Source organism: Larus michahellis, chromosome Z (genome assembly GCF_964199755.1).
Source record: "Larus michahellis chromosome Z, bLarMic1.1, whole genome shotgun sequence".
NCBI lineage: Eukaryota > Metazoa > Chordata > Aves > Charadriiformes > Laridae > Larus > Larus michahellis.
In genome coordinates, this window is record NC_133930.1 from 14,267,442 (window position 1) to 14,288,856 (window position 21,415).

A 21,415-nucleotide genomic window follows, 5' to 3' on the forward strand; every position below is an offset into this window, starting at 1 on the left:
GTCAGGGAATGATATAATCTTTATCTGAAAATAATGAAAGAATTAGGACATACAGTTACAGATCTAGCAGCAAATATTTTTAATAAATCTCTCAAGTTGGGAATTTATTATCTATAACTGGTGAAAGCAATTATAATGCTTTTTTTTATGACACAGAAGTGCAATGGATTTAATCTCTTTGGACTTCTGTAAAACAGAGTGTTTAATATGAGAGAACTGAAACAGTTGAGCAGGGGACAGGATTATTGTAAAAATGGTAAGATTTGTGTAGATAGCAATGGAAGTTGCTGAAGGATTGGGTGTACCTCAATTGATATTTTTATGAATGACATTGCCATAAAACGCACACAATGAAATTTATGGATGACAAAAAAGTCCAAGCACTCTGTATTGATATATATATAACAATGCCAAAGGATGTGGTATGTCCCTGGCACACTGAAATACACAACAACAAAGTGATTAGGCTCTTGCAGACATTGCCATGTTTGGTTATGTCCTTGTAGCTCTTCATCACATGTGAAATAAACATTTAGAAATTAATAGTAATTTCTGCTTTGAGATGGGAAGTCACCATCAGGAAGAAAAAGAAAAAACAACTAAAAAACCTCTAATTCAGCGCTACAATATATTAGGTAACATAACTCCAAGAGAGGAAATAAAGTCAGAGGAATGTGACTATCCGGAATACTTAGTATATTCTGGTCATTACATTCATAGGAAGATTCATGCAAAATGAGCACAATGGAGAGGGCAGTTGCTGGGATTATCAAAAGAACACAGCATATAAAGCAAAAAGAAGCTTGATTTAAAAACTATTCAGGTATAAAAAATGAAGTCGGAACAGAACTGTGTAAGATAAAAATGTTTATACAACAAATGGAAATCACTACGACTGAATTTAAAGTCATAGTTAATAAGATTTTTAACTTTCATTACCCAAAAGGTGAGGTCCTGGAAAAATCTTCAATTAGGAGTCATGGAAACAAACTACCTCATCAGTTTTAAGATACAACTTGAGCAATTATTTTGATAAAATATCCGACAGCAACAGGACATGACTTAGTGACTAGAAGTCCTAAATCTATGTTCTTAATTAAAGACGTCCTGTAGATTCTGTTTACCTTAAGTATACTGTATTTCTCGTGTGTTTTACAGCTTAAAGACATCTCTGAAAAATGGTTCCAAAACCAGGAAATATTTCTTTAAGGTTTTTTCTGACTTTTAGCAGCACCAGTGCTTACTGAAGCTCCATGATTTTAAATCTGTCATACTGATACTATTACTTTTTGAATCAGGCACCAAAACCTAGATTTTTAGGTATAAGTTACTTTGTTGTAGCAGATTTGTTAAACTAAAAATATTTTACAGGAGAAACAAGTCAGATGTGAGATTCATAGGTGTCCATATGACTGACTCCATAACTTTATTTTCAAAAGCTTACATCCATTTTTTCACATGTTTCACAGAAGATTTATGAAGAAGGATGATCCACCTGGCACTAATCTGGTTCTGTAACACCGTGTTTGCTGTCCAAAACAAAAACCAGACTACTACTCACAGTCGTCCACACTCAAAGATGTAATATTAATCCACAGCTTTGCACACCTGGAAATCATCAATAGCATATACAGTCCACATTCAAATCACATATTTTGATATGTTAGGTGCTCAGATTCTGTCTCGTAGTATCCTTAGGAAGGTTTCTTTCCTGACAGAGATCTCCATTGGAACCCACTGGAAGGCTTTTCTTTCTTTCTCAGCATGGCCAGCAAATAGGTCCTCTAATGACTGCGTTAGTACTCACAGCAAGGTTTGAACCTCTTACTTTCCCCATCAATAGCAAGCATTTGCCAATGCAGCACCACATACACCAACACATAGAACCAACTATCATTTCCAAAGTTTTTAACCTCAAAATATCAACTATTACTCAGGTTTTGTAACACCAAGACATGGAAAATTGTACTTTACTTTGCATAATTAATTTTAGTGAGGTAAAGTTACTTTTCTGGATGTGAAATTGCTCTCCTGCAACATGAAATGGATCTGTGTGGAGAGGGAAACCAAGGTGGGGAGGGCATCTAGAAGGAGTTGGGAAAGCTTTTGTAGAATTGCTGCTGGGAGAAGAGTCCTGAACGAAGACTGGGACCTTAAGAATTAATTAAGAAGGATCTTTCTAAATTTTCTACTGCTTCTCGTTCAGACTTCTGGTTCTTTAGATTCCCTTTCCTGTTCTTTTTTCACTGCAAGTCTGTGAGGCAAACAAAGCTGCTTCCTCTTGCTTCTTTTTCTCCTCCTCCTTCTTTGCACATTATCTTCTCCAGAAATAAGAAGAGTGGTGGAAGAAAATACCCCTCCCCCCCCAAAATGGACCTCCCATTGTGGATCCTAGAAGCCAGGAGGAATCCCTGTAGGAGAGAAAGAAAGGCCACAGAAAAGCTAAGGAAAACGCTTCATTCAAACCTTTCAGCTGAGAACCGGCAGAACCATTTCAGGCTTTGCGGGTGGCATTCAGCCCCATGCCCCAGGAAAGCATATAGGGACAAAAAGCCACCCTTGCCTAGCAGGTCAAGTTAAAAAGAAGAATCTGGAAAATGTTGGACTTCAGTCTCATTCTGTTCTCCACTTACTCCCTCTCTCCCTGTGAAAGAGCAAAGTCCTGGTGGCACCCTGTCTCTATCAGGACCTCCTCCAATTAAATCGGTGGCAGGTAGGGATCACTGGAAACACCAGACTGTTAATCCAAACAGAATACCTTCTAATGATGGCTATTTCCATACGACATATGTTGCCGCCTTCACTATGTACTTATCATTTGCAGGCTTTTTTACTGATTTTTATCAGTAACAGGAGAGTCTGAAAAGACTGACTGCAGATAAATATTCCACACTTACCTAAAACTACATTACTTTGTTCAGAATTGGCTCTATACTGCTATATTCACCCCCAGTTCAGGGATACCTAAAGAAAAGTTTGGATTTATCTTTCAACTCTGGCCATTATCTCTTCATTTGTCTTTCTCTGCCAAATTCAAAAGAGCTACCTGTCCTGGGGCTAAGCAGTCGTAATCAGTCTGCTTCTTAAGCAGACACTGCTTTTTAGCTGCTTGTGCTCTCTGTCAAAAGACAAAAGAAACAGAAGTGAACTTGGGACATCAAGAGAAACAGAAACAGTCTTAAAATTTGGGGAGGGACATTCTGTTGTGACAAGGTGGAATTTGATGCCAGCTGAAGCTTAAAGAACAGAAAGGTGTATCCAATAACTGCATTTCTTATGAGCTATTTTTGATTAAATTTTCTTTCCTGAACTCATCAAGAGGATTGGAAGTGTTAATCACACATCCAGACGTGAATACTAACTAATATATGCTATCTATTCCTCATGATAATTTTGGCTAGTTAAGATATATTTTAAACTGTGTCATCAGCTCTTATGCAGACAATTTAGAATGCTTTCACACGTGTCCATATGGAAAGAAAAGAAAAAATTAATTAGGAAGATGGGATGTCACTGCCTTATTTTCATTTCTTTTCATTTTTTAGGCTTGCATTTATGCAAACTTGTTGCTTTTTAAAACATCATTCACTAAAAACTACATCATCATACAGACCTAGCACAGAGTTCTGACAGTAAATTATGAGTTTTCAGAGCAGCTGCCCATGCAATTACCTTGTCTGCAAGTTAAACGCTGGAATGTGCTACTGCCGCTTTATAAAGTTGCTTCGTAAAAAGTCATGCAGCATATTCAAGTCAAATGTCTGTGGGTATCTTGTACAACTAATGAAAACAAAATAATAATAAAAGTGTAAACGACTAATTCATTATGTTATGCAATAAACATATCACGTTTGTTGCAACATGTTGCAACAAATCATATTGTCTACTTATAATGAGATAACTTAATTAAAATTCCTTTTAAGGTTTTCATTAGCACCATGCTTTGCAAAAGAGTCCAGAATTGCCATTATTTTTACATTTTACTTGCAGATAAAGTTGTTCATAGAAAGCTATTAGTATTAATATGTTCCAAATATTTACCTCGCTGCTAATTTGTTCTCTACGCATGAAATTATGGAAAAATTAGGAGTATTTTGCATTTAAAATTTTACCAGGCAAAAATACCTCTGGAGACAAAACCAAACATCCTCAGAAATGACAGGTGTTCAGTGACGTTGTCTAGCCCATTACAGATTATCAATGTAGGTGTGTTGTAAAACAAAACCAACTCTTCTGAGACCCTTAAGCCTACAGTCTATTGTATGAGCAGTTTGTCTAAATTCTTCCAGAATTAAATATTGCAAAAGAACAAGGATCTTCAGAATCACAGAGTGATATTAAAATATCAGTTTAAGCTACATGAACAGTTGATAACTCTGATTCCCACCACAGAGATCTGTCTGAAAGCATAAAAGCTCACAAAATGATCTCTTATTACCAGTTTCTCTGCAGAGCAGTAATAGTCAACTCTGCTATTACCTCATCTATTTCCAAAACTTTGACATTTTCTATCATCTTGAAGCTGATCTTTCGTCCTGTCACTTCCTGTAAACAGTTGGCTTTTTCACCATTCTACACACAGAAAATTTGTTTTGTGGTTGTCAAGCAAACTTGCTTTTAATGTCACTTGAAAAAACACTAACACGAATAAGGCTCAACCTATGCTTTTTTCCTTTGTAGATATCTCCTTTGCATTTCCTGTATTTGGTTTTCCTTAATTTGTGTTGCTTCACCAGGAACCTTCTCATGACTTTTGACAGACAACTTTGGGCGTAAGAAAACAGACACATCCACAGAGTTATCCCTAACCTCCATTTAGCAGTAATGAAAGAAAGGCTAGCTCAAGTGACTTTCCCAGAGCAAATAAAGTTGCTCTGATTCCTGTTGCTCGGATTCCCATTTTGAATCTCACTCTAAATAGACCACTGCCACTCTAAATTTCTCCACTGCTCTGGAAGGGGTTCTAGAAAGACTATTCTCCCTAGTAACATTTCTGAATACTTAAGTCTGACCAACGGGGTGAGTCAACAGATAAGATCTACATCTCTATGTACCAGTCTAGTAGCTGAAATGGAAATGAACTTTGCTAAGTGAGGTCCTAAAATATGTATTTTGCCCCTAAAGAGACTTATTAAAGGCATCTTGCTGCTCGGACAGAATTCCAGAATCAGCACAAAAAAGACGGAATATGCTTATTACAACCTAAAATGATTTCTAACTGGGGTTTTTAAAGGTAAGAAACTTCATGTGATTGTGCTTCTCTCCTGTAGCTGCCCAACTTCTCAGTCCCATCATAATTTTTGAGCCCAATGGCCAATTCCAACCTAAGTTTACAGAATTGGGGAGTAGGGGACAGGCAGAGTTCTCAGACAAATGAAGGCTGTGCTGCTACGGAAAGAAAATCGGTTTATGACTTAGCTAGGAGCCTGTTCCAACAGACAGCAGCCAACCACATGGGCAGCACGCACCTAACACTGTTTAACAGACATATCACACATTGCTTTTGACCTAGTGAAATAGGTAGGAATGAGAGAAGCACCTGAGGGTAATGGAGGAGAATCAGGACAAAGGCAGTTATGACATGTCTAGGGAAAGTAGGAAATTAATAGGAAATTCAGTAGGAAATTAGGTTTTAATTCCAGTCCACATTAAGCAGCATGCTTTTTTGTTTTGTCTAATCTGTATGCCCACAAGTTCAGCATAATTACACCCTTCAGGTATTTGCATTAAGGAATTTTTACCTAAGTTTTTTTTTTACTGAAAAACAGTAATAAAAATATACATATAACATAATTATCATACCTGTACATATTAAAAAAAAAAAGGAAGAAAGAAAATAAAGGGAAAAAAAGAATTAGAAGTGTTTGATGTACAGTGTTAGGCAGTATTTTAACATTCTTCTCAGGACTGAATTAAAAACACTTTAGTGAGAACTTCTAGAAAATTTCTATTTCCACAGTAATAGCTCTCTGTCACTTTAAGAGGCAATCCCCTACCCTGTTCCCTGGCTGTGTAGTTCCAGCCTCAGTGTTTTGCCCACTCTGGCATTCATCGGCCAGTGATTCATGTCCAGATCAGTCAGCCTCACCTCCATAGCCTTTACCCCCAAATGGCCACTTTTTTTACTTGGTAAGTTTTCTGCCAATTTAAAAAGTAGAATTGGCTTACTGAGAGATCAGAGTAGAACTGACACAGAGAAGAAAGTTGGATGTGAGTGGATAAGGGAGTGAAACTCGGTTTTTCCATGTCAGCGAAGTGTTCAAACAGCTCAGCTGTCTCCTTTAACCACAGCCCAAGTCTTAAAAAGTTTTAGCAAATTTCATTTAAAACTGAAGAATATCTGACCTCCATGGAGATTCATTCTGCTACACCTTATTCAGAAACTTTCCATAAATCTGCTGTAAGCAAGTTTTATTTGAAATTTGGAAAGACTTAAAGCTTTCAGGGGGATACAGGAAATACGTGGAAGGAGTGCATCAAAACTATTCAAGTATGGAAAATAACGGGAAATTAGGTCAGTGTTGATAGATGTTTATATTCAGGTTTCCCACCTTAGTCACAAGTACTCCATTTCACTTAAATGCATGTGGAATGCACAACAGACTCCAGATATTACTAATAATACTACAGCTCCTGGACTTAATATTTGTCTTTTGTTGGCAGGCCCAAAGGAATAGAAATCCAGAGATGCTGAATAACCGTGATACCAGCATCCCAGGGTTTTAATAGGGTCTTAAGCATCCTGAGATATATTAGAAACATTTTATAATGTTTATATATAGCATTATATATATATATAAAATATGTATGTAATCTTTTATGTTCAGCAGAATTTAATCGGTAACAGGGCTGCAGGGCTTTTTGAGCCCAGATAGAAATATTCAGGATGCACCTTTGTCTTTGGAAAAGCATTAGGTGGTGAAAGACTGTTTTTAGGAGCATATTGAGATTTCAAAATTCATTTGCCCATTCCATAATGGAACCATTTAAGGTAGAACCCTTTTCTTAATTAAGAAAAGTGGTGACTTGTTACTGCAAAGCATAGAAAACTAATGGCTTTGACATAGTGAAGGAAAAAAGAGGTATGTTATATTTAAGTTGCTTTTGGTGTAATTTTTTTCTAATTCAAAAAGATGAAAAGGTAAGGAAACTCCAGAGCACGTGAAAATATTTTCACTAGCCAAAAAAGACCTATTTATTTAACAGTTGGAAATATGCTGTTGGGAAAAATAGCAATTTATAAAAACGCGAAGTAAGAATCAATAGTTTTGTCACACAACTCATGACCATGACAAATCTGTGTCTTTGATGTTAGCAAATTTCTGAGAAAATAAGTTCTGGAAGCTAAAGGTGAAGATTTAGCTCTTGAAGCTAATATGGATTTTTGTTCCTTTCAGGAAAGCCAGATTTTCATCACAGTACCTTTTACCAACAAATATTACACAAAGAATTCAAATGTCCTATAATAGTAATTAATAATTTAATGTGTGATTTTTACCTTTGTTTGCTATAACTCACAGAATCCCTATCTTTCTTTTATTTTTGTTTTAACAGTTCAAAACTAACTATGAAAAGAGAATGTTTAAAGTAAATATTCCATCTAATGACACATCCACAGTGGCTTCCATAATAAGCAATGTGTCACAAGCAATGGAAACCCTCACTCAAATGAAAGAGGAAATAGTTCCTGTTCCAGGTTCTGTAAATGGAGTGAATGCCCTTGGCTTGGTGGTTTTCTCAATAAGCTTTGGCCTGGTGATTGGAAGCATGAAGGAGCAAGGTCAGGCATTAAAAGACTTCTTTGATAGCCTTAATGAGGCTATCATGAGATTGGTAGCTCTAATCATGTGGTAAGTGCCTCTTCGAAAAATTTCATTTTAAGTTACTAACAATACTTTTTCATTACAGTCAGGCACTGGATAGCAAAAGTCTGTTTGGCAGGAAGTCAGACAATAAGATCTTAACTACCTTGTAGCTTTTTTCATAAATGAACCCAAGAACTGTAATTCTGTGTGTCAATAATTTGCCCGAACATATCTACTCTTCCAGAGTGTTTAGCTTCTGACATAAGAAAAAGCAGGGTCTATGGCAGAACTTGTTAAGCCATTCTATGTCTTCATATAGGTAGCGATCACAACACCATGCTATCTAAGTTTGTTTATATCCTAATCTGACTTCACTAAAGAAAACTGACAAACCTCTCCCATAATCTTATTTCTACACAGCAAGACCTTGTTATTAGTTTCCAACACAATTGGTTCCTGCAGCTGTGTAGCATATACCTATGTCCTTGCATTGTAGCTGCACTGTTTACACATACACATAATTTTCCTACTTATTTTTTTGTGTTCAGTAGGTAAATAAAATCCATACATTTTCCCTCAAACATTATGTATGAAGTCTTTTCAACAATGAAGATTCATTATGTCTCAGGCAGAAGGTTAATTATGAAAAGAAATTATGTCTTGTTGCCTTCTTTCCTCCAGAAAAAAAACAAACCATCTCCAAAAGCCTACCCGAGAGCAAACGCACGTATGTTGCAGTACTAGATACAAAGCTAAAAATATTTTTCCAGTAACTAAAATTCTATTCTGTCAGGAAAACATTTATACAAAGCAAAAATCTTTTCTCCTTCTTTACAAGAATGCTTAAGATGATAAGGAGTGGATGAGAATTGTTACTTCTGAGAAATTTCTACATGGATTTGACGGTTTAAAGTGCAATTGAGATATGCCGGATAAATTTTGTTCTGTGGTAACTTAGTGTGAAAAGACAAGTGGACATTTATAGAAATAATGCTGTACCAAAATTTCAGCCACAGCAGAATTATATTATATTTTTATGGTTAGCCCTAGGTCTTTCTTCATCTTCAGCTGTGCTTACCGATAGGAAATAGCAGATCACACCAAATTTGTTGCTGCCCCACAACGCAGCTAACCTCTGCCATACAAATGGCTTCATGCTAAAGTATTTACCCACTGCCCCACTGGATAAAATGGGGCTTGTAGCTTGAAATCATCAGAAGTTATCAGCCTTCTGTGTGGGTTCCTTCCCCAACATGGGAAACAGCACTGGTGATATAATAGAACTGAACACTTGGCATAGTCTACAACTATGTCAGTTGAGCCTTCGTTCATACAGACTGAATTATAACAGAATTGGCTAAACTAGCTTTTAAATCACACTTGAATTCCAAAGGGAGCTCATCTCCCTACATGTCTGAAAGGCATGCTATACCTCTTGAAATCTTTACCTGATCCTGAATCCAACAGTGCCTATCAGAAACATTCACTGCTGTGGTTTCATCCAGGTTGAACTGTTAAGAGTTAAAGGGTTAAACACTTGAACTGCTTCTGAATAATTGCATTCATCCTAACAGTGAAATCCTACATTCATGCATGTATATAAACACAAAAGGTATGAACGGAGAAGTGAATTTCTACTTTGTTCAGCACAATACCAATGTGGTTCCTAATTTGCAGGTACGCTCCACTTGGAATCCTCTTCTTGATTGCTGGAAAAATTGTTGAGATGGAAGATATGGGTGTGATTGGTGGTCAGCTTGCCATGTACACTGTAACAGTTATCATCGGTTTGCTAATTCATGCTGTCATTGTCCTACCTCTTCTCTACTTCCTGATCACTCGTAAGAACCCTTGGGTATTTATTGGAGGCTTAATCCAGGCATTAGTCACAGCTTTGGGAACGTCTTCCAGGTATAATACAATTTTTAAGGCCATATTTTTTTTTACAGCATTACTGGTTTGAGAAATGATTTTGCCTAATGCAATCGGCTAACTCTGTATTCAGGTATTCCCTTGGGCACTTTATTTCAGTTCCACTGCTCTCCAGTAGACATAATTATTATCATTGTATTGACTTGAACTCTATTTTCTATTGTCCCTGAACCCCTGAACAGAGATGAAACGAGTGTGGTGATGCAGACTGCATGGCCAGAACCCGTGTGACTTTGATTAGCCTTGGTGTTTGAGATTTTTAAGTAGTTTGTAATGGCTTGCTGGTAAAGGATGCAGCTGATGAAGGATGTGCATGCAAAACGGAGCAGCAAACAGGAAAAATCAGCTGGGATTCTGAGAAGGATTAGGAGCCCTTATTGGCAGACGACATTGTGTGCTCAAAATCCTGATAGCCAGTGATGGGTATATGATCTGCAACAGAAATGCCACTTTTGCTCTTTGTTGATGAAGTCATAGGTACGTCATATGAATAAAAAAACCTGTTTGCATCTATGCTGAAAGGAAATATTACTGTAATCAAGTATACATTTCTATACCATATGACCTTTCATAAAACACTTTTCATGTTGATAGATTTTAAAAGTGTTTCCTAAAGACAGATGTTTTAAGTCAGATATCCTGTATTACCAAATTCAAGTCCCTGGTGTTTGAGATCATTTTGAAAATCTGGATGAGAAGCTATTGTGATCATTACTGTAGAATCTGATTAAATTTTGTGTAATTGAAAAAGCCCTTGAGGATTTAAAAAAATTATGACAGTATATTAATGGGTAGAGAGGGACAACTACTGATTTCACATTTGACATTTTGATGTCAATCCTTGCAAATTTCTCGAATGCCTAAAAGGAAATTTGATTAATAGGGATTTAAAAAAATAATGATTAAAAGAAGATAATAAAACTAATGCCAGTCAACATAGTTTAAGAGAAAAAAATAAATGAAACTACAGCTTTGGTGCATAACAGCACTGGTATTAAGAGGATATGTTCCAGCTTCTGTAAGACATTCCACTTGGAGCTGCTCCAGATTCTGAGTAAAAACCGAGATTGATTTAAGAGAGCATACTATACTGCAAGTGGATTTAAAAGCTGTTTAAAATTCAACTGCAAGTTGACCGTCATCAAAGACGTTTTCTAGCACAATCTTCCACAGCCCTTATTTACTTTACATTCTATCAGTATTTTATTTTATCAATACTGATAAAGTTTTCAAAGACATGAAAGTCTGTTAAGTAGTTAGCCATGAAGAGGTCACTGAGATAGAGTAATCTGAATTGGTGGGTCTTGAAAAACCTCTTTACTTTGGTGTGATTAGATGTAGAGATACGTCTTTAAGAATAAAGATCCCAGGCAGCTCTTATAAAATGGCCACCTTTTCCTTCCTTCTGAGGCAGTGTCTCTGAAAAGGAACGTGGTGTCATATGGGCTGAATGGGCACTCCTGTAACATATGAAGGCAAAGTGTTCTGTTGGGTTGGTCTTTAAATGAAATTATCATTTGTATCACAGTTGGATGTCGCAGCAGGGGAATAGTGGTGTGCAGGGCCTGGCTGGGACAGAGGTAACTTGCTTCGTAGCAGCTCATATGGTGCCGTGTTTTACAATTGTGACCAAAACAACACTGATCACACACTGATGGTCTAGCTATTGCTGAGCAGTGTTTGCACAGCACCAAGACCTTCTCTCTTTCTCACTGTGCCCCCACTGTGAGTAGGTTGAGGGGCGTGGAAAAGGTTGGGAGGGCATACAACCAGGCAGATGACCCAAACTAACCAAAGACATATTCCATTCCCTAGAACATCATGCTCATCAATAAAAAAGGAAAGAGGGGATTTGAGGGAGACAAGCCATCTTTGACTCAGGAAGTGGCTGGCATTGGTTTACCTGTGGGAGGTGTTGAGTGATTGTCTTTTAATCACTTGTTTTGATTTGTTTTCTTTCTCTCTTGTTCCACTTATCCTTCACTTAATAAACTTACTTTTTTTTTTTTTTAATCTCAACCCCTGAGTTTTCTTGCTTTTACTGTTCCTTTGCCTGTCCCACTCAGGCTGCAAGGGCAAGTAAGCGAGTGTCTCTGTGGTGCTTAGCTGCCTACTGGTGTTAATCTACAAGTGGTAAACAAATGTAATCACCCATCAAAATGCCCTTTCCAAGGGAGAGAGCAAATAAATAAGGGAAAACATGCTGTTTACTGAAGGCTTGAATAGCTCAGTTTGTATAACTTCAGGAAAACAATGCTTACGGATGACTCAGTCATAACTCCAAGACAGAAAAATGAGAAGTGGGAACTTTTAAATAGGCAGAAGAATCTTGTGACAAAATACTGGTTAGACACATTCAGACTAGGGACTACATAGACGGTGGCAGTAATTAACCATTGGAAAAACTTTCCAAGAGTATTAGGAGAAAGTCCATCATTAGAGGTGCTTAAATTCAGTCTTTGCATTTAAAAAAAAAAATAATATCTGGTAGATCACATAAAAACTAAGACAGTTAGAACAATTTCTCTTGTCATCACTCTTCTCATTCCCCCTATGTAGAATTTATATCACATATTATCTTATTTTTTTCTGTTTCAGTTCTGCAACACTACCTGTCACATTTAAGTGTCTAGAAGAAATAAATGGAGTGGACAAACGAGTTACAAGATTTGTACTCCCAGTCGGTGCTACAATTAATATGGATGGAACTGCTTTATATGAGGCTTTGGCTGCAATATTTATTGCACAGGTTAACAACTTTGATCTGAACTTTGGGCAGATTATCACAATCAGGTACAGAAGCCATTATTACCTACATCTAATAAAAGCACCTTTGTGATGACTCCTTCTTGCTGTTATATGTGGGATTAAACAAAAGTGTCTAGAGCTAAAAACAAGAACTGCTGCAGAAGCTGAATAACTGTAATGATTTACATCCTCTGCACAGAAGAGCCCCCCCCAGCACATATTCTCTATTAGGCAAACCCTTAAAAACTGTAACATGACGCACTTATCACTGCACTTAGAGTCAACAAGAACAGTTTTTAATGGCTTTTAAATTTTCTTTCTTAAGAACTCACGCAACTGTTGGGAGCTATCGACTTACAATCAGTACCAGGTAGCTTATTATGCACGTACAAAGCATTAGCATAGTGCTAATGCTAGCAGAGGTAGTGTTTTCCTAGTCCTGATGGTCTCAGGATACAAGTAGAGCAAGCTGTGTAAGGAGCAGTAATACCTTGTATTACACCAGCTGATAGAGGTGAAGACAGGTATATTTTCAAGCACACGAGCCTTCATGTTTGAAATAGAACAGCAAACAACCCACTGCGTAGCACTCGATGATAACTGATTTGCCTTAATTTCATTATGTTACTCAAACAGTTTAAGAGAAAAGGGTGATGGGCACACATTCGAAGAAAGAAAAGTCAGCAAGGGGAGAGAGGGGCACTGTGGGACAGAGACACACATATCTTTCACTCAGGAACACTGAAAGTTCAGATATGGTGAACTTAGGAATGTAGAATATTTTCAAGCAGAAGTGCTTCTCTCCATAAAACCCACCAGCTTAATTCAATATTCACCAACAGAAGGCAAAACTCTGCCTTCACACTCAAAGGCAATCGTTCCACATTCATTAGTACTAGAGCTGCTCCCTACCAAATCACCTGACAAAACAAATTATTCCTAAACCAGGTGTGAACACGCATATTTCTGTCAAGTTACTAGACTGCGTGACTCAGTGTTTCTGGCAGCTTTCAGCTTTCTGATGGCAGAATGCCAACTGCTGGAGGACAGATACTTCACCTGGCATGAAGTTATAGTGAGATGGACAGAGAATAAAAGTTCTTGCATAAGATGTGCCAGGACAAAGTTACATTCTCAGCTGTTCTTTTAATGTGTTTGAGATTGTGGACTGAGTTTGTTTAATGGATGGGGGCTGTAATGTTTTTGTCTGGCCCTTAGCATGTAGTAGAGGATTTACCACCTAACAAAATCATGTTTTGAGGGTTCTAGATAAAGGTTTAATGTAAACATTTTGGATTAAGATCCACACTCGCCTGTAGCTACGCAGTGTCCAGATAACAGTCTGGGCTCATCTTTTTATCTACTACTGACCAAATGCCTTCTTGCTTCATACATGTTTTTACTGTTTGCCAGATAATAAGGAGAGTTGACTGTGGAAGTCAATTAATTGCTCTTGCCATCTCTTTGCACAGCATCACAGCTACAGCTGCCAGCATTGGGGCTGCAGGCATTCCTCAAGCTGGACTGGTCACCATGGTCATTGTGCTTACGTCAGTAGGTTTGCCTACAGATGATATCACTCTCATCATTGCAGTGGACTGGTTCTTGTAAGTATTTTTATGGAGTCACTAAGGGCTTAGACCGTATTTAGAAGTGTAATAGGCAGTGACATTCTGGCAATACTGTAATCAGTGGTGTACTTCTTTTGCTGTGTAAGGCAGTTTGAAAGAAGTGTTAAAAAGAATCATAATTTCTTGTGATTAATGTATTTTCTTAGAGCAGATGGTGAGGGGTGTTACTTTATGATGGTTCCTTCTGCATGCAAAAAGGTTACTTATCCAACCACCACAATGTATTGCCCCTCAGTTTTTCCATTCCTCTGTCTGTAGAAGACTAATGACACCTCTAGGAATATGGGGATGTCCCTTAGGTCCAGGAACTAAATCAAAGGCAGAAGGTTTCCTCCGACCTCTATTTTGCCTAACCCCTATTAGTTATAGTTTCCAGGGGCTTTTACCCTTCAATCTTCTCAAGTGATCTCTGCCAGAAGTTTCCCATGTTGTTAGCAGTACATAATGCTTTCAAATTATTACCTAACCACATGCCACAGCCTTATGCAGGTGGATACTTATCGAGTAACAGTGACAGTCGCTCCTTGTCAAGCTGTCTCCTACATCTGCTGGGCAGAGCCTTCTAAGAGGGCTGAATTGTTGTAGTGTGATTTTACTTATTTCAGCCTAATTCCACCCTAAAGTACTGACTGTAGTTTATAGTCAGGAAGGAAATGACACTAACAAGATACATTCTCATTGGCTTACATGTTCAGAGGATATAAGGGTGATCAGATGATCAAGGGAGCACCTCGCTTATGAGGAAAAGCTGAGACACCCGGGTCTGTTTAGCCTGGAGAAGAGAGGACTGAGAGGGGATCTCATCAATGCTTATAAATATCTAAAGGGTGGGTGTCAAGAGGATGGGGTCAGACTCTTTTCAGTGATGCCTGGCAACAGGACAGGGGGCAATGGGTACAAAGTGGGACACAGAAAATTCCATCTCAACGTGAGGAAAATCTTTTTTACTTGACAGGAACAGGTTGTCCAGAGAGGTCGTGGAGTCTCCTTCTCTGGAGATATTCAAAACCCTCCTGGATGCATTCCTGTCTAACTCGCTGTAGGTGACCCTGCTTTGGCAGGGGGGTGGACTAGATGATCTCCAGAGGTCCTTTCCAATCCCTGCCATTCTGTGATTCTGTAATATAAACCCAAACCACCAGAGTATAGAAATGCCTCCAAGAAGCATCTGCCATATGCTCACTTTGTCATCTCATCACACAGCTGTTTCTTGCTGTGTAGTTGCCAAGAGTATTAACACATTTTGTGACTCCAAATCATAGTATATTTATTAATTTCTGTAGAAGAAATCATGACATTAATAGTTCAGATAAATGAATATACACAGAATCACTGAATCATCTAGTAGCTATTTAAAGGCCATTTTAACAGCTAGTCTGCATGCTTCTCTGAACAAGTGGTGAAATCAAGGCTGACTTACTATTTCTCCTTAGGGATCGTCTCCGTACCACTACCAATGTCTTGGGAGACTCCATTGGAGCAGGAATTGTTGAACATTTATCACGGCATGAGCTGAAGAACAGGGATGCTGAAATGGGTAATTCTGTGATAGAGGAGAATGAAATGAAGAAACCATACCAACTGATCTCACAAGAAAATGAGAGTGAGAAACCATTAGATAGTGAAACCAAGATGTAGGTTAAAGAAAGCACGAGTCCAACACTGCAAGTGTGGAAAACACACTTTTTTTCCAGCCATTTATATCTTGAGTTCACCAAGTTCACTTATTCCTTGTTTTCTCCCTTTATGCTAGCACTGGGAAGAATTAATGAAAATATATTCCAAATTAGCAGTGATCATGGTATATGTTGGCTTCCCACTTAAAAAAAATTAACAGGCAACACACTGGTCCTGCTACACATGTGCTAACTGAGGACAAAAAAGACAGACTGTCAATTAAATAAAAACAAAAATCAGTGTATATGTTACTCAGTCCTGTAAACCTATTCTTTTTTTTCCCCCTTTTTTTCCTTTTTTATGAACTGGAAAGTAAAAACCGATAGCAGAGCCTGAAAATGGTTTTATTTTTTTAAATACCCATTGCAAAATTCCTAACATTATAAACACACAATCAACACTTCTAACTTGATAACTGCATCCAGCTAAGTAAATTAACAGGATTTTTGCTTTTTTATCAGATTTTTTTTTTCTCTAGTGTTATATTGTTGTTGAAATACCAGCAGGACAATAAAAAGGACATTAATTGAAAAGATAAAAAGGGGGAAAATATATAAATAAAGAAAAAAATATTCCTAATTAGCACTTCTATCAGCTGAGCTGAAATACTTCTGAGCAAGTTATTTTATCTAGACACAGTTTTTGCCATTAGCCTCAGCTGATCTTGAGAAAAACTTAACCTAGTCAGCTCCCACTGACTTGCAAACATTTACATATGTATGTATGTGCCTCCAATGTGGATTTACCCCCTTAATTTCAACATTACAACCCAGCTGAACAATCTATGTGTGTAAGTGTTTGCAGGAGCAAGGCCCTAGTCTTATTCACTCTGGGACAGAAAAAGTGTCGTCATCTTTGGAAAAAAAAACATAGCATGCTCTGGCTATGCCAATTATCTACTTAATAAGCAATAATAAGAATAGAAGGTAGTGCCAGCGCTCTGCAGAAGGTGCAAAAGGGTGAGATGCTCAGATCCCAAAGGGACTGGATTCTAAATCTGAATCCCTGAGACCAACAGGAAGTTTCCTGATTGGAAACCTCCCAAATGCTTGGTCATCCCACTGAAAAGTTGTAGAGCTATTAGCTGGATTTATGTTTTTCCATCTAGAGAAGAAGTCTCCCTATCTGAATGTGAAATTTCAAAATCCTTGTGTGCTTATCAGTAGCATCTCAAAAAAATAACCCTTTAGAAAGTAAAACTAATGGGTGCTTTTTACTTTTTACTAGGAAAACTATATAAATTGCAAAATAGTAAATACTACAATAAATGCTGACATTTTAATTAGAAAGCATTTTAAAGCACAATATTGTAGGTTTCTTTCAGGGAATAGGTAAGGAAAGAATGAAAAAAGGGAGACAATGCACTTGTAATCCTGTGGCTTTTTTTGTTCATTTCAAGATTATTCTCTGATGAAGCCGGATTCTAGAAATATAAATAATGTATTTTTTCCTTTTTGCCTTGTATTATTTTCGAGGTTAAACTGGAAGGTTTTATAATGCAGTTACTGTTGGGGGAATGAAAAAACATTAATTGACAGGCACAATAATTTCGAGTGATCTATTTTATTAAAATGTTCCGTTGTCTTCTTTCTCCCTCCCTCTACCAAAAATTTCTGACGACTGAAATGAAGGAATCCCTTGCAATGTCCCAGTTACCACTCAAAAAACATTCAATATGTTGCTTCTGTCACTAAAAGAACATAAATGCAGTGTACAAGTAACGGTAGTGAAAATGTCAGCATGCTGGCTGACGGCAAATCTTTTCCCAGGCAAGACCCTTTTTTTTAGGACTGAAAACTCCTGACCGTCTTCTCCAGTTGAGTAACTCAGACAATACAGGCAGGAATTCTACAGTGAATGAAGTGAGCAGGGTATAATACAGAGTATTGAGCAGTCAAACCAACAAAGCTCTAAATGAATCTCTGACTGAAAGAAAACAAATATGGGGGATCTTTTTTTGCTAACAGAATGCAAATCTAGGATACAGACAGGCATTTTCTTATATGTAATTAGAGATATTTTTATATAGATACTGTATTCAGAATGTGTGTATAAACATTAACTGTAGAATTTATGGCATAACAATTTAATTTTTTGTTAAGATTTTGTTTGGAAATACATTGCAAAGACAATGTAAATGGCTGTCTTTCTATGACATCAGCTGAGAAAAATGAATTGTGTCACAAAGAATGTGATTTTTTTTATACTAACTTTGTTTCTTATGGAAATCAGGTATTATAGAAAGATTCACTTTCCCATCCCTCACTGGTTCTGCATTGGTATGCACCCAGAGTGGATTGAGAAACATTACTTTGTAGATGTATTTTCAATAAAAATAGTTTTACATTACTGCTTTTTTGTGGTTTACAATTTATTTCAAAGGCTCTGTAATAGAAGCTTTGCACAAACTCAGAGCTGACAAGCTCATAATAAGGGATTTCAGGAATTCCAGGCCATTTTATACAGCAAGACTTTGATATAGCAGGGCTCCCTCACTTCAAATACCTGCTTACAGTCTCGCAATCAAAAATAGATAAGGCTGGGAGGGAGGAACCTTAAAAATTAAAAGAATCAACGTTCATCATACTTAAGTTCATTCAAATTCAAGTATATAAATTCATATTGCTATCTGCAAAATAAAAAATTATTATTTACATTTTCATTAATTCAACTACTGCAAAGCTGCCCATTCATTTTGGACGTACAATTAGGTGGTCCAAAACCCCCACTGACTGGGGATTACATCATCTTAACATTACAGCAATCCTAGACAATCCACTGTTTTTCTCACAGAAGTGGTTTGTGATGGTGTCGGGGATCACTCGGCACCAACTTCAGCTAGCAGTCACCATCTAATGGAAGTGAATGTCTTGTCAGAAGGACTGGTAAGGTATAAAAGACAGGATCTGAATCACTTGCATCTGGAAAGTTGGTTGGAGCAGATGGAGGCAGCAGGGAGAAGCCCTGCCTTCCTGAACATACACTGACCAACCACTGGACAATGACCTCTATGAATTTGTCCGTGATATTTTGAGTGAAAACAATACATAATGCAATCTGTTTCGTAAAAAAAAAAAAAATCAGAGAAGACATGGTGTTCTAAAGTGCATGAGCATAACTTTTTACAGTTTTTTCTAGTTATCTACACATTTATTCACTCAATCCAGGTGAGAATCTTTGTGTTTCTAGAGTTACTATCATGATGGGAAGAGCTAAAGAAAGAGAGTTAGCCTGTCACTTGGAGATATTATTGGCATAGTGGCCTTACTTAGTCTTCTGTGCCCCCATGCAGAATAAAGATCTCTGGTATTCCATAATTTCTCATCAGTGTTTTCATTTGGAAGTTGGGGTATGAAACAGCCATGCCATTCTTAGGCAAGAATTTATGTCTCTGTAACAGTGTGTGGCCAGTACGAAGCAAAGTGATCATGCATGTGGAAAATCAACTACTGGCACAGGAAAGTATTTCTGTCTTCCTTTCTGAAGGACTGAATTTGCACAAGTGACATTTGTGTTCCAATGCAGGCAAAACTGATAAGAAATTTAAGGCTTTTTTTTTCAACTAACCCAGTAACACATGCTTGGTTTAATGAAGTTACAATGGAAATGGTACAGAAGAGTGTGTCTTGCTTCTAGTGTGATCAACAATGCTAGTTGTCATCAACAGTGTGTGACCAACGTGCATCTAGTGTGATCAACAGTCTCCCAGAAAAGGATAAAAAAATCTGAGGTTAACTGATAGATCACTCCCTGTCTGGATTTCTGTGTCATCTTTCCAAAGAGATCAAGGTACCCTGGAAGCACGGAGTAAGATGGAGAAAGACTCCTGGAAGATGGAGAGAGACTTGTACACCTCCATGCCAAACTAAAAACACAGACTTGAAATATCAGTGAGGCAGCAAGATTCCTTCTGATAATGAAGAGAGCTGTAGACAGATGATATAACCTACATGGTGAGGCTTTTCCTTTCCCTCTTCCCCCACCTGGCTCCTCAGATATCTCTAAGACACCCAGAGGCATCTAAAATTCCAAAATTCTAGTACAGGAGCACTTGCATCTCTAACCAAAGTTTTTCTTCAACATGCCTCATTACACAACTAGGGCTGCACAAATAATTGATTTTTCACTTCAGTGAGAGAACTGAAAAACTGGGGAGAATAATTCTTCCAGGGCATCATGAAACAATTTTTTTACTGCTTAAAAAAAAAGAACACTCTCTTGCAGGTATAATGAAATGTTTAATTCTCCAGTTCTTGAAACATCCTATCTCACTTCTGGATTGCTTTTACTCTATTTTAACTTAAAAACAAATCTAGTCGTAAAAAGAACTGTTGCTTGGAAATAAAACATTGAACCATTTTGCTAGGAAAATGTTAAAATTAAATATTTCAACTTTTCTATAATATCTCCTCACTTTAAAGACAATTGTATTTACAGAAGTTGGCACAGATTCAGAAGCATTTGCCTTTAAACTGCATTTTTCAGCGGTATATTTTTATATTAATGCTTTTTCTTTGCTCTATACAGCTTCTTCCCTCTAGACTTTGCACATTTTTCTGCTTTTCCTGGTTGCTTGGATTTTTCTTCATTGTACTATTGGATTTTTAGAAGCTTTTTCAAACTCTTGATATTTGGTAAAAGTCTTGAAAAATGACTTTCCTGATACTTTTCCACTATAGTTACTATTACTCTTGCTCCTACCTTGTGTCCATTTCCTGCACCATGTTTTTTTTTCAATGCCTCAACCAGTTTCCCGTTTTCTGCAGTACCATATTCCTCCCTCCATCTATCCAACATTTTCTCTTGCCTTTACTCTTCATTTTTACAGCTCCTCCTCCAAGAACTCTGCTGCAGCAGGTCTTTATAAACCCAGATTCAGGTCTCAATAGTATTCTTCGTCTCCTTCATAAACCTAGGCACGACTCAGCCTTTCTGTGTTTTGGTTGCCAACCAATAAAATGGGGCCAATGGCATTGTTCTAGCACCAGGGTTGTTTCCAGAGAAATCAAGACTGTGGAGAGCCCGTACAACGGAGCTGCCACACACACCTGGGTCGTGTCTCGTGCACCATCCAAACGCTGAGGACTTGCCCTCGTGCATAGTACTTTTGTACTATTATCTCCTGTGCTGTAGATACTTAAAGTGTATTTAATAATTCATATTACCTTCTCTCCAAAGCAAAACTTAAATGAATTTGTCCATTGTAATTGTACATAAAAACAGGGCAAATCCTGTGGTGTTTGCTGGCTCCTTTCACTGGCAAAACTCCCATGAATACCAATAGGGAGAAGGATAAAATACATATCTGACTTGGATTCCATGCAGATAGAATAAACTACAGTGCAAATATGTTTAGACTAAAATTAGTACTGATGAGAGATGGTGACTGTCGTTGGGTCTGAGCAGGTGCTACACAAACCTCCCTTCACAGATCTGCCAGTTCACCTGCTCCTGACCTGCAGTTCCTCTCCTATTCAAATCCTGCTCCTCTCCCAGGCAGCAGCTCCTGGCCATGCCAAATTGCCTGGTGGTTTTGTGATATGCACAAATGGGGACTGGGATGAGACCACCCAACTTGCTTTCATTTACAGGCTAAACCAGGATGTAAGGCCGAGTCTCCAG

At 37.7% G+C, this 21,415-nt stretch overlaps 1 protein-coding gene across 1 annotated transcript in view; it reads left to right on the plus strand.

Annotated features, from left to right (window-relative positions):
• SLC1A3 (solute carrier family 1 member 3) overlaps positions 1-18,142 on the plus strand; it is a 67,059-nt gene extending 48,917 nt beyond the window's left edge. The window contains exons 6-10 of the mRNA XM_074569662.1: positions 7,555-7,850; positions 9,483-9,716; positions 12,336-12,530; positions 13,958-14,092; positions 15,550-18,142. Coding sequence (XP_074425763.1) covers positions 7,555-7,850; positions 9,483-9,716; positions 12,336-12,530; positions 13,958-14,092; positions 15,550-15,754 — 1,065 coding nt within the window. The 3' untranslated portion in view covers positions 15,755-18,142. The remainder of the gene's footprint in view (positions 1-7,554; positions 7,851-9,482; positions 9,717-12,335; positions 12,531-13,957; positions 14,093-15,549) is intronic.
• The last annotated feature ends 3,273 nt before the right edge of the window (positions 18,143-21,415 follow it).